This window comes from Ictidomys tridecemlineatus, chromosome 2, assembly GCF_052094955.1.
Source record: "Ictidomys tridecemlineatus isolate mIctTri1 chromosome 2, mIctTri1.hap1, whole genome shotgun sequence".
NCBI lineage: Eukaryota > Metazoa > Chordata > Mammalia > Rodentia > Sciuridae > Ictidomys > Ictidomys tridecemlineatus.
The window spans coordinates 9,842,361-9,855,818 of NC_135478.1; the positions used below are offsets into that span (position 1 = coordinate 9,842,361).

Below are 13,458 nucleotides of genomic sequence, written 5' to 3' on the forward strand. Positions count from 1 at the left end.
GTACTGATGATGCACCCAAGGGGTGCTTTATCACTGAGCTACATCCCCAGCCCTTTTTACTTTTTTGTTTTGTTGTTGTTTTGAAGCAGGGTCTTCCTAATTGCTGAGGGTCTCACTAAGTCAGTAGTTTTCAGTATATAAAGCTTTGCAACTATTGCCATAGTTAACTTAGACTCCCCCACCCCACCCCACCCCCCAGTACTGGGATTGAATTCAGGATACTGCTCCACTGAGCTATGTCCTCGGCTGTTTTTATTTTGAGACACAGTCTCACTAAGTAGCTTAGGGCCTTGCTAAGATGCTGAGGCTGGCCTCAAACTCGTGATTTCCCTGTCTCGTCCTGGGAGTTCAGGCGGGCACCACCGTGCCCATCTGACAACTTTCAGTATGTAAAGAATAAACCCTACGTCCCTTTACTCTCAGCAAGGCCCCATTTCATTTTCCCCTCCCTAAAAACAGAAGCCACTAATCTGCTTTCTGTCTAAATGGATTTGCCTATTCTGGATGTTTTATGTAAGTGGAATCATACAATATGCGGTCCTTTGGCTTCTTCACAATGTTTTCTGGGGTTTTCCATGTTGTAGCATGTGTCAAAATTTTGTCCCTTTTATGGCTAAATCATATTCATTGTGGGTATAACCTGGTTTGTTTTATGTGCTGGGGGTGCACCCCGGGGTCCTGTGCATGCTGGGTGAGCGTGTAGCCTAGGCTACCACCCAGCCCTGTGCCACATTTTAAATTTTTTTAATCCATTCATTAGTTAATAGACAGTTTCTGTTTCCACCTATTGGCTGTTGGGTGTGTTGTTTTGTTCTGTTTTGAACAGAGGATTAAACCCAGAAGGACTTTAACAACAAGGAATGACTTTCCCCCTTTCATCTTCCCGCCTTCTGTGTCTGGGGGTTCTGATTTCTCGTCCTTACCAGCACTTGCTGTCCATCCTTGTGCTGCTGGAGGGGAGCTCGGGCTTATATGTAATCTCATCTCATGTCTGATTGTTCAGAGTGCTTTCGAGTCCTGTGCTTGGCAAAGCTGACACTTGTGACTTTGGCTCCTGGTATTTACCTATCAGTGTCCAGAGATGTCATACATGATGCACTTCTGCATCTCTGCTGTCTCCCTTCCAGGCACTTAGGTAGACCTGTTGAATGTTCAAGTACATGTGGATAAGTGTGCCAGGGGTCTTCTATCTGCAGGGGACAGAATATAGCCATCGTGGTCACAGCAGGGCTTTGCTGATTTGACAGTACACTTGACTGGCTCTCAGTATTTGTGAGCTTGGCATCATGGATTCAATCAACTATAGTTTGAAAAGATTTTTTTAAAAGTATTTTAAGGATCAAAAATATTCAGAAGGGGCTGCGGATATAGCTCAGTTGGTAGAGTGCTTGCCTCATGTGCACAAGGCCCTGGGTTCAATCCTCAGCAAGACGTAAAATGAAACTACAGCTAAATAAATGTACGTGTGTGGTGCATCTCATTAAACATGTGCGACTTTTCCTTGTCATTATTACCTAATTAATATATTTATATACATTGTATCAGGTATTGTAAGCCATCTAGAGATTATTTAAAGTATGTGAGTGGCCGGGGTATAGATAAGTGGTAGAATGTCCATTTTGCCTGCCTGAGATCCTAGGTTCAACCAGCTGCACCACAAAAATGTTAAAGTAAGCCAGTTGCAGTAGCACCCACTTCTAATCCCAGCTACTCTGGACACTGAGGCAGGAAGATGGCAAGTTTGACATCAGCCTGGATAAAATTTAGCAAGACCCAGCCTTGTACCTGCCCAGCACATGCAAACCCTGGGTTAAACCCATAAGGCCCCTGGCAAGAAAGTAAGTAAAGTCCACAGGACGATTGCAAAGGTTCTGTACAAATACTGTGCCATTTGAAGGACTTGGGAATTCGATTTTTGGTATCTACTGGGGTTCCTGGAACTAGTCCCCCACCAAGGGACAGCTGAGTATCATAAAGGCAAGTCTGCTGGTGTAGAAGGAATCTGCTTGATTCTGCCTCGAGGGTGTCTGGGCTTTTGCGTGGCTTCCTGCAGCAGTCGGGGTCCATGAAGCAGGGTTCAGCCAGCACTGGATTTTGCTGCTCACCTTGCCCCCTGTCTCCCTGTCTGCAGCTGCCGCCATGGCCCAGACCCTGCAGATGGAGATCCCAAACTTTGGCAACAGTATCCTCGAGTGCCTCAACGAACAGCGGCTGCAAGGCCTGTACTGTGACGTGTCTGTGGTGGTCAAGGGCCACGCCTTCAAGGCCCACCGGGCTGTGTTGGCTGCCAGCAGCTCCTACTTCCGGGACCTGTTCAACAGCAGCCGGAGCGCCGTGGTGGAGCTGCCGGCAGCCGTGCAGCCCCAGTCCTTCCAGCAGATCCTCACGTTCTGCTACACGGGTCGGCTGAGCATGAACATGGGTGACCAGTTCCTGCTCATATACACAGCCGGCTTCCTGCAGATCCAGGAAATCATGGAGAAGGGCACCGAGTTCTTCCTCAAGGTGAGCTCCCCGAGCTGCGACTCCCAGGGCCTGCACGCCGAAGAGGCCCCATCATCTGAGCCCCAGAGCCCTGTGGCACAAACATCAGGCTGGCCAGCCTGCAGCACACCACTGCCCCTCGTGTCTCGGGTCAAAACAGAGCAGCAAGAGTCGGACTCTGTGCAGTGCACACCTGTGGCAAAGAGGCTGTGGGACAGCAGCCAGAAGGAGGCTGGGGGCAGCAGCAGTGGCAACGGCAGTCGCAAGATGGCCAAGTTCTCCACGCCGGACCTGGCCACAAACCGGACGCCCCAGCCGGCCCCGGTGGTGGCAGCAGCAGTGGCAGCGGGGGGTGTGATGAGCGGGCCCAGTACATCAGAGCGGACAAGCCCCGGCACCTCCAGCGCCTACACCAGTGACAGCCCTGGCTCCTACCACAACGAGGAGGATGAGGAGGAGGACGCGGGCGAGGAGGGCGCCGACGAGCAGTACCGGCAGATCTGCAACATGTACACCATGTACAGCATGATGAATGTCGGCCAGACGGGTGAGGCCCTGCTCCCTGCCTGGGACGCCTGCCCTGCGCCCTCAGGTGCACACATTCACATGTACACTCTGCTTTCTCCCCACAGCCGAGAAGGTGGAGGCCCTCCCGGAACAGGTGGCCCCAGAGTCCCGAAGTCGTATTCGGGTACGGCAAGACCTGGCATCTCTCCCAGCTGAGCTCATCAACCAGATAGGCAACCGTTGCCACCCCAAGCTCTACGATGAGGGTGACCCCTCAGAGAAGCTGGAGCTGGTAACAGGTGTGCTGGCCCCACTGTCTCCCTAGATCCCCCCGCTCTGTGTCCTCAGGCCTCATGTCCTGTGTTGGTTAGAAGCTACTATCCTGGGGCAGCTGAAGCCCTCGGCCCTTCAGTTTCCCCATCTGGACCTTGATGTTGGTAGCGGCCCATCCTGGCAAGACCAGTGGTGCAATTAGATGAGCTGAGAGCTGAGCTGTGGTTCATTGGCGTGCTCTTCTGGCACATGCAAGGCCTTGTGTTCGATCCCCAGTATGGGGAAAAAAAAAAAAAAGATCAGGTAAGTTAGCTAGGCTGATGGTGGCCCAGCTTGTAACCAATTACTCAGGAGGCTGAAACAGGAGGATCCCAAGTTCAAGGCTAGCCTAGGCAATTTAGCAAAAACCTGTCTCCAGTTGTAAAAAGTGGGCAGTGGGTCTGGATGTAGCTCGGTGATAAAGCACCCTGGTTCGGTATCTAGTACCACTCATAGAAAATGAAGGTGACATGAACTGAGGCACCTCAGGTGGATTCCGAGGTTTCTGGCTCTGGGAGCTAGTGCACACATGGGGTAGGTTAGCTGCCTTCAGGGCTAACTGCCACAGTGACCTGGGGCTTCTCTCTGCTCCCAGGTGACCTTGATGAGTCTTGGCCTCCTTGTCTGGGGATGGTCAGAACCCCTGCCACACACGTGTCAAGCCAGACTTGCTGCAGGGCCTGGCAGGTGGCAGGTCCCCATGGGTGATGCCTGTACTCTTTCTGTCCTTTCCTGAGCACTGACATGGCAGAAGAGGTCTGAGGAACCCCACCTGACTGCTCTGGGGCCTCCGGGGCCAGTGGGTGGGCTCCAAAGCCCAACACAGAAGGGCCTGTAAGGAGCGGTGCTTGAGAAGGGCTCGGACTCAGGCCATATGGGGGTTGGCAGTTTGGAGCACCCTCGGTCAACCTCTGCTTCCCTTACCAGGTACCAATGTGTACATCACAAGGGCACAGCTCATGAACTGCCACGTCAGCGCAGGCACTCGGCACAAGGTCCTGCTACGACGGCTTCTGGCCTCCTTCTTTGACCGGTGAGACCCTTGCCAGAGCCCTAGGGTGGGGCTAGGTGTCCTCTACCCCATCACCACCAGGAGCCCTGACTCCTTTCACCCTACCCCCCGCATTCCCAGGAACACTCTGGCCAACAGCTGTGGTACCGGCATCCGTTCCTCCACCAATGATCCCAGACGCAAACCACTGGACAGTCGTGTTCTCCACGCCGTCAAGTGTGAGTATCCAGCTTCTGGAGTGCAGGTTAGGGTCTGAGGCAGCCTTAGGCAGCTGTATTTTTATCCAGTGCGGGCCCTAATGGATGGGTGCAGTTTTGTGTTAAGAAGAATTCCGAGCTGGGTGTGGTGGCACATGCTTGCAATCCCAGCAAAACAACAAAAATTAGAATTTTGAGGCTCAATCTCCCCTGCTTGATGGGAAGAGGGCTGTAACTACAGCGGTTTCTCCACAGTTGGGTAGTGCTAAAGGGAGGCCAGGGGGTCTGTGGCAGGAGGGTCTCAAACCCTGGGCAGGCACAGAAAGGTTTAAACAGCCAGGCAAATCCCCCAAAGAGCTGGCCACCAGACAGTGCTGCCAGTTGTTAGGAGCTCAGTCAGCCACCACTGGGAGCGGTCAGTGGTCTCCCTGTGGGGATTTGGGAAAGCCTTGCAGCGGGAGGGCAGGCCTCATGGGCCTGAGCCACCTGCTCTGCCTGCACAGACTACTGCCAGAACTTTGCCCCCAACTTCAAGGAGAGTGAGATGAATGCCATTGCCGCTGACATGTGCACCAACGCCCGCCGCGTGGTGCGCAAGAGCTGGATGCCCAAGGCCAAGCCGATGCTGGCAGAGGGTGACGCCTACACCACCTTCATCAGTGACACAGGCAAGATGGAGCCAGACATGATGAGCATGGAACACGGCTTTGAGACAGCCAGCCACGACGGCGAGGCAGGCCCCTCTGCTGAGGTCCTCCAGTAACCCCACGGGACCCTCCCCAAGGGGCTGTCACACTCCCCCTTCCCGTCACACACCCGCCCACCATCTTGGTCACGAGCTACTGTCTGTCCCTCCCCAGGACCCTTGGGGGGTGCTGCATGCTCCCAGCCCCTCTGCCTCCCTGTCCCATCCCCTTCCCCCAATGCGAGCCAGGCTGGGGAGGATGGGGCAGGTGGTGCCAGGGCCTGTTGCCTTCTTTAACACACTCATGCAGTGGGGAGCACCTTGCTCCCCCTTCCTAACCCTTAGTAGTCATTCCCTGCTCACCAGGCCTGGCACAGGGAAGGGGCCAGCCTGGGAGACCTGTGAAAGGTCCCTTTCCCAGGCCCTGGGCCACTTTGTCCCCTCACTGCAGCCCCTTGGGACTCAAGGGGGCCCTGGGGGCTCTCAGGACCCCTCCTACCACCTCCCAGTGCTTCCAAGTCTCCAAAAGCGCCTTCCTGTCTCCCTCGTCTGTCCCTGTACCTGGGGGCTAGGATAGGCGAGGCTTAGAGGGACTGTCCACTTTACAGCTGAGGAAATGGGGCCCAGAGAAGGCTCAGAAATCCCAAGACTGAACTAAGGGCAGGGGCCAGTGGTGGCCCAGTGCCCCTCCCTCCCACCACCCTGTGCTCAGTCTCTGTTGCCCCTGCCAGTCCCCTGGGCCTGAGAGAGGCTGGTCCTAAGTGAGGGAGTTCTTGGGGGCAGAGGGAGGGTCTCAGAGGACAGGATAGCTCTCCGGGGCTCGCAGAGCGTGTGGGTGTGCATGTGTGCGTGTGTGTAGGTTTGCTTTCAAAAACTAGTGAAAACACGAGAGGCGGTAAGACCAGGGTTCCAACCCAGGGGATCAGGCTGGGGGGGCTACTGCCCACTCCCCCACCCCCCCACCCCGCCCCACAGCAGGGCTCCCAGCCCCACCTCCTGTACATACTTTTTAAAACATTTTTTTAGCGAATGAAATATTGAAGTATAAGATTTCCTTTTATTTTTCAAACCAACGGGACTGTGTCTGAGGTCCCCCTCATTCCCCGGGGGGCTGTGGAAGGCAGGTTGGGGGTGCTGGGTCAGGCTGAATGTGTGGGTGCATGGAGTGTGGGTGTGGTTCCATGGTGGGTCCCTAGTCTCAGCCATCACCTGGGCTCCTGGGGTCCAACCAGCTTCCCCCTCACTCCCCACCCAGACGACAGCTAAAGGATGTCCCGGGCCTTGGCTGGGTGGCCAGGCAGGCAGGGCAGGCAGGGCAGGGCCCACATTCATTGTTAGCAGTCATTTGTGAAATTCTCTCACCATTCCTCTTTTTACTTCGCCTAGAGGTAGTGTTTGGTTTTTTTGAGTTTTACATGTGAACCCGGGGTCCCCAACACAGACACATCATCATTTCGCCATCTCAGCTTGCTTTTGCCCTGTCCTTCTCTCCTCCTCCTCCTCCCAAACTCCTGCCTGCCCCTAGCTCCCAGCCACTTCTCTCCCGCAGGCAGGGGATTGCAGGAGGTCGGGTGGGGGCCAGCCAGGGTTGGAACCTTGGAATCTGATTTGGAGACCTTCACCCCCAACCCAGCAGCATGCCCCCCTAGCCTGTAGGGGGTCCCTCCAGATATCTGCTTGTTGCAGGGATGGGGGTTGTCAGATGTGTCAGGTCTGGCTGGGGTCCCGACACTCTGCTTTCCTGGCCTATCCCCAGCACCTTAGCCTCTGGTGGCCCAAGTGTGTGGGGGGAGTCGACACCCCCAGCTAAAGCACAAGCACCTTAGTCGCACCCCCACTCCCCCCACCCTCCCCTGGCCTGATGCCCCACCCCAGCGTTGATCCCAAAGCACAATATCCTGGTCACTTGGCAAGTAGCTGGGCCCAGCCAAGGTGAGGGGCAGGTGGGGACTCCAGTCAGCTCCCCTCCTTCCAGGCCTTAGTGAGGGGGCAGCTCTCTGGGACTAGGGTCTTCTCCCAACCCGCTCCTTCTCTGAGCCCCGCAGCACTGGGTTGGGTGGCAGGGCCCACTTGTTTCAGGGACCCCAGGAGGTGCTCCTGGCTCCCGGGACTGTGAGGGTGTCTAGGGGTTAGGGGTGGGAAGAGGGGTCTGGGCAGGGGGTGCAGGGGAGGAAACTCCTCACTAGGAGAGCCAAAGACAGGGTTGTGCCTTACCCCAGGAGCCACCCCTGCATCTCCCTGCCCTGGCGGCCAGCTGCTTTCCCCTCCCCTCTCCTCCCCTCTCCTCTCCTCCCCTGCCCTGAGCTGCATGGTCCCCCAACCCTGGGCAGCCAGGAAGAAATACAAGTGGAGAATCATCCACCTACCAGATTAAAAAAAAAAAAAAAAAAATAGGGCCCTCCCCCAACTCCACTGGCCGTCTACTCACCCACGCCTCTTTCACAGGGGACAGACCACGGGTCTGCCCACCCTGTCCTGCGTGAAGTGCCAACGCCCTCCCTGCCCTGGGCCTAGCCCCCGCCCCTCCCCGGCCCTAAGTGAGATTGCACATTAACTACTGTAAGGAGAGGAGCGGCGTTGGGAAATGTGAACCATGAAAATATCAGTGATGCTGATGAGGAGAATAAACTGAACGCCTTTGTAACAGTCCTGCAGCATGCTGCTCACTCCAGGGGGTGCGCCTGGGCTAGCCCTGTGGACACGAGCCACCACTCTTCCTTCTCCGATCTGCACCTGTGGGTTCCTAGACAGCCCCTCAGAAGCTAGAGGGGCAGCTAGGCACTGGCACATACCTGTAATCTCTGGTTTGGGAGGCTGAGGCAGGAGGATCATGAGTAAGTCAGCCTCAGCAACTTGGTGAGGCCCTATCTCTAAATAAAAAATACATCAAGGGCTGGGGATGTGGCTCAGTGGTTTAGCAGCCCTGGTTCAGTTCCTGATTTTTTTTTTTAAAGCTACAACTATCTAGAATTTACAGTGATGCTGCCTTACTGCCCCCGCAGTTAAGTCCTCCAGAACCCAGGAAGTCCTGTACACACTTGCCCCTTCACCCTGTTCACAGCCAGCACTCCCATGATTGGAAGAAAAGAGAAAATGTTTGTGGAAACACACTAATGCAACCCCAGGAATTTGGGTGGATAAGCCAGGATGGTGAGTTCAAGGCCAGCCTGGATCACTTAGCAAGACCATCTCAAATTCATAAACAAAAGGGGGAGGTTTGCTAGGGATGCAGCTCAGTGGTAAAGCACCCCTGAGTTCAGTTCTCAGTGCCCAAAAAGGAAAAATAGTGGAAACCACGCTGGGGTGAAACCGGTAGAGTGCACGTTTTGCACGCGAAAGCTCCTGTGTTTGATTTGCAGCACCAGAGAAGACATTTTCCATGGGAGAGGCTCAGCAACCGACATCCTGTAAGATGATAGAGAAGGGACTTCCATCTCAGTCCCCCTTTTCTTTAACCTTTATTTTTATGTGATGCTGAGGACCGAACACATGCTAGGCAAGCGCTCTACCACTCAACCACAGCCTCAGCCTAACTCAGTCCTTTTTTGAGACAGTCTCAATAAAAATTACCCAGCCTGGCCTTGAACTTGTGATCCTTCTGCCTCAGCCTTTCAAATAGCTGGGACTACAGGCATGCACCACCACATCTGGAACCAAAAAATATTTTCTCTTGTGTGGTCTTCCAGGTGTGTGCCACCATGCTGGGCAGAAATTTTCAAATTTTCCATTATTAACCCATTTTGTCCCATCATCCTCTATATAGGACACCTATAAGATATTGAGCCAGGCATGGTGGCCCACACCTATAATCCCAGCAGCTCTGGAGGCTGACACAGGATGGCAAGTTCAAAGGCAGCCTCAGCAAAAGCGAGGCCCTAAGCAACTCCGTGACTCTCCTTGTGTCTAAAAAGGACTGGGTTGTGGCTCAGTGGTTAAGTGCCCCTGGGCCAAATCCCCAGTCCAAAAAGAAAAAAGGTTCAAATCATCTTGTTCACTTTAAGAACACCTGTGAAATTGTCCAGGCCACCAAGGATATGCATATCTGAAAAGTTACCAAGTGCCTGCTTTACGTCTTTTTAAAGAAACAATGTGTGCCATTCTAGTAGAATTGGGAAGTGAGCCTAGGCCAAACCATGAGGCTAGATACAGGGTTGGTGACCCAAAAAGAGTACTGATATTTTGCTGCATATGCTTTGAAATGTAAAATAATGCTGAACTGAAGGGTTTAGAGGTAGATTCTCTGATCATTGAACACACAGGTGAATGGGGCACCCAAGATGCACTGCTGCACTTACAGAGCTCTTGGTAGATTAACCCCTGTGACCTCCCCTGCCACATGGCAGTGAGCATCACTGAAAAGGAACAGATAGTTCCTAAACCAGAAGAGGAGTTTTCACAGAAGAAAAAGATATCCCAGAGGAAACAAAAACTTATTGCACAAGAATCGATTCAGCATAAAATAAGTGCAAATAAAATAGAAAAAAAAAAAAAGAGTCCCATCAGGGGTCAGTCTCAATTATAGTCAACACGCTGAATGATCCAAACTTATGAAAAGCTAGGGCTTTATTTCCAAGTTGGCACATGTAGAAGGCACAGGGCGAATGGCTTTGGGCACTAGAAGTGGGGTGGAGTGTGTCAGGGATCCCTGCCTCCACTACTCCCTGAGCGCACTCAGGACCAGTGGCAAGGTGCCCGCCTGTGGCCCTGACAGTCCCACTGGCTTTAGATGAGAGCTCCCCAGGCTCCACATCCTCCTCCCCGGGGGCAGGGTCAGCTCAAAAGGGCTTGGTGGTTCTGAGGGCACCAGGAGCCAGTGCCCCAGGAAAAGCCCAGGTCAGAGAGAGAAGAGTAGAATAAGAACCAGGAGTACCACTCCCAGCAACACCACAATGGCACACCGCTGTCTGCGGTCTGGGGACAGAAGGGTCAGAGGTCACAGGTTAAGGTAAGTGGAACCACCCATCACCTTCCCCAGTCCAAGATCCACCCCCTTCAAAGGGCACTTACCACTGGTCATGTGGGACACTTTGGCCATCTTCCTGAGAACCCTGTCCATCTGGGACTGGGTGAGGTCCATCTCATGAGCAAAGGCATCCAGCATGCTGCCAAGACCAAGATGGCATCAGACTCAAAAGGGCCCATGCACACTAGAACACCCAGCCCACCCCCTGGGTCCTGGCCTTACACGCCCTGTTCATCCAGCTCCTCCCCAACACGGCCTGACATGTGTTTCAGAACCCGGATGCTCCCAGACACCATTTCCAGCTGTTGGTCCTGTTGCTCCATGATCAACTGCAGGGTAGAGGGGGTAGCTGCGGTGAGCAGGGACCCCTGAGTGGTCCAGAGGATCCCAGGGCCTTCTGCCACCCACAACAAACCTGCTGGGTAGCTTGCTGCTCCTCAATGTAGCGTGAGGTGGCTGAGACCACACTGGCATCCAGCAGGTCACTGTGTGACTTCTGAGCATCTGGCTTGGCCATCAGCACCTCCTGGAACACAGGGAGGGACACCCATGCAGAGTGGGCCAGGTGCATGTTTGTGGGACATCCATAGTTAATCAGGAAGCAGTCTCAGGTGGGACTGCTTCCTCAGACCTGCCACTTCCTAGCAAAATAGCCCCAAGGCCATGACATTGATCTCCCTGTGCCTGTTTTCTCCTGATAAAATGAGATCTGTAATTCTTGTTTTCTGGGGTTGGAATGAGAATCTCATTAATTAGTAACACCTAGAACAGTGCCCTATACACTGTTAATAAATTTGTCTCATTTCATAATGCTGGGAAGAGACAGTCAACAGTCAAGTGGCTCTTCCTCCCTGTTCCTCAGTCCCTGCTTCCCAGTTTCACAGGATTGGGTGCAGACAAATACAATCAATGCACTTATTTTATTTTGTTGCTTTTTTTTTTTCCTGTGCCTGGAATTGAACCCAGGGCCTCACACATGCTAAGTGTAAGTTCTAACCCTTAGCTACACGCTCAGCCCCTCTTTTTTCCCTTTTTAAACTGCAATGCATTTAGCACAAGGTACAGCCTGGCCTGTGTTTATTTTATTTATTTGAGGTCTTGGGGATTGGACCCAGGGACTTGTGCATGCTAGGCAAGCACCACTACCATTGAGCTACTTCCCCTGGCCACTGAGTGTTTACTCGACAGAACACTTGTTATTATTTTATCAATAGATGTATTTCAGAGTTTGGATTTAATCTCCAAGGCGGCACATCTGGAAGGGCATGTGGGCACTGCTTCAGGATGGCAAACTGACATGGGCCTCAGACCCGCACACTTCCTGATCGTGTGGGTCTGTGAGGGGATGGAGAAGGACTAGTGTGTTCCAATGCAGAGAATGGACAGGTAACACACAGGGAAAAGGTAGACAGGAGGATTGGAAGTTCAAAGCCAGCTTCAGCAACTTGCTGAGGCCCTAGGCAACTCAGTGAGACTCTCTCTAAATAAAATATGAAAAAGGGCTGGAGATATGGCTCAGTGGTTAAGCGCCCCTGGGTTCAATCCCTGGTGTGGAAAAAGAAAAAAGGTAGACAAGTGGCAGTGAGAATGAGAACACAGACACAGAGGGCAGTAGTGTATGCATGGAGGTGAGATAGAGATGTACTCAGAGGTCAAGTGCACACACCCCAGTGGGCAGGTGCATGCAAAGAGAAAAACACATAGGCATATATCCTGGAAACAGCCGCACACCAAGCAAATGGCAGGTCAGCACAAAGGACAAGTGTATACAGGCCCTCTCCTGGAAAAAAAAAAAAAGCCAGTATACTTAGAGAACTACACACTGAAATTATGATTGTTCCTTGATATTTTCAGGATTTGGGTTCCAGAACCTCCACAGATACAAAAATCTGAGGATGTTTAAGCCCATTGTGTAAAATGTCATAACATTCATGTAGTATCACTATATATCTTCGATTAGACATCAGATCATTCCTAGCTTATACCTAATACAACGCAAATAATAAGTATTTGTTTTACTGTATTGTTTAGGAAATGCAAGAAAAAAGCAGGCACATATTCAGTATAGACACTTTTTTTTTTCTTCCAAATGTTTTTGATTGCTTGAGTCTGAGGATGTGGAACCTGCAGATAAGGAGTGCTTAGATGTACACACCCGGAAAGAGCATGCAGGTAGGCGGCTGGAGAACAGCACAGAGGATGGATATTAATGCAGAAGAGACTAGTGTCGAAACACAGAGAAGGCAGGCAAACACACAGATCAGGCTGGCACTCAAAGCAACGGGTCCCTGAGACAGACTTAGAGGTGTGTGCTGGGTCTGGATGCATTACCTCTCTGTTATTCCTCTCCATGAAGGCTATGGCTGCTGGGCTGACCATGTGGTCCTTCATTTCCTGGGAGTGAGGGCAGCATTAGCTAGTATAGACATTCCTAACCTCCCCAAACTCACCCCATCAGGACCTCTCCTCACCTGAACAGCTTCCCTCATGCGCTCCACGAACACCTTTCTCTCCTGCAAGTCCCCTGCTGGGAGCTTGAACTTGCCTGGGTTGGCTTCCACTATGCGTGGGCTGAGTCAAGGGTCACGGCCAGAGCTAGATACACCCCTGGGCCTTCACTTTTCAGCCTTCAATATTTTCCCGGTGTCCAGTCTCCCGGAAGGTGGGCTCCCTGAGCACACGCTACAGCAATGGACTCTCCCATGCCACCCCTCCAAAACCCCAGGATATCGATGGTCTCTTCCAGGTCCTCGAGGTCCCACTCAATGCTGCGCAGGCCATTCCGCAGTTCATTGGTGGTCCAGTCCAACTCCTCGCGTCCCACCGCAGCGCCATCCTGCAGGAGCTCACACCAGCGCTGGTGTAGCCCGCGGGCGGTGTTCACCGCCTTCTGCACCTCGCTGCGGGCAGGGGCACAGTGGGAGTGGCTGTGGGCAGACGGCCCTCTCGCTCGCCCCCAAACGAAATGGGGGGTTCAAGAGACCTCCATATCTCATAGCGAATCCTCCCACTCGGCCACGGGGCGACCCGTGCACCCCGATGGTGCAGCGGTGCCCAGAACGTCTGACCATGCACTGGCTGGCAAGGGACTGATGACCTTCCGCCCTCCCCCAGCACTATCACTCACCCTCGGACTACAAAAAAAGGGTCTTCGAGAGACATGTCAGTCCCCCTCCCTCCCAGTCGAACCCCCTCCTTGTGACTGATAGCTGGTTCCCTCCTAGCCAGGAGAATGCGCCGCCAACCCAGCCCTCGACGCGCTACCATAGAGAGCGGGCCCTCCAGAAGAGAAAGAGAG

At 53.2% G+C, this 13,458-nt stretch overlaps 2 protein-coding genes across 6 annotated transcripts; one reads left to right on the top strand and one right to left on the bottom strand.

The window, feature by feature from the left end:
* Window positions 1–2,139: 2,139 nt before the first annotated feature.
* On the top strand, window positions 2,140–7,843 carry Nacc1 (nucleus accumbens associated 1). Its single transcript, XM_005336229.5, has 5 exons — window positions 2,140–3,031; window positions 3,117–3,290; window positions 4,231–4,336; window positions 4,436–4,533; window positions 5,016–7,843. Exons 1-5 carry the CDS (start codon window positions 2,140–2,142, stop codon window positions 5,273–5,275), a joined length of 1,530 nt encoding a protein of 509 aa, XP_005336286.1. The 3' UTR covers window positions 5,276–7,843.
* Window positions 4,177–13,420, bottom strand: Stx10 (syntaxin 10). Of its 5 annotated transcripts, none has more exons than XM_078037067.1 (8): window positions 13,288–13,420; window positions 12,891–13,060; window positions 12,632–12,726; window positions 12,492–12,554; window positions 10,576–10,686; window positions 10,383–10,489; window positions 10,205–10,299; window positions 4,177–4,610 (listed from the first exon to the last, which is right to left on the bottom strand). In XM_078037067.1, exons 1-8 carry the CDS (start codon window positions 13,320–13,322, stop codon window positions 4,579–4,581), a joined length of 708 nt encoding a protein of 235 aa, XP_077893193.1. In that variant the 5' UTR covers window positions 13,323–13,420; the 3' UTR covers window positions 4,177–4,578. The 5 variants fall into 5 exon arrangements, with proteins under 5 accessions (XP_077893193.1, XP_013218781.4, XP_077893190.1 ...); XM_013363327.4 differs by lacking the exon at window positions 4,177–4,610 and adding an exon at window positions 6,235–8,602; XM_078037068.1 differs by lacking the exon at window positions 4,177–4,610 and adding an exon at window positions 9,743–10,108 and having other exon boundaries at window positions 10,387–10,489.
* Window positions 13,421–13,458: the final 38 nt, after the last annotated feature.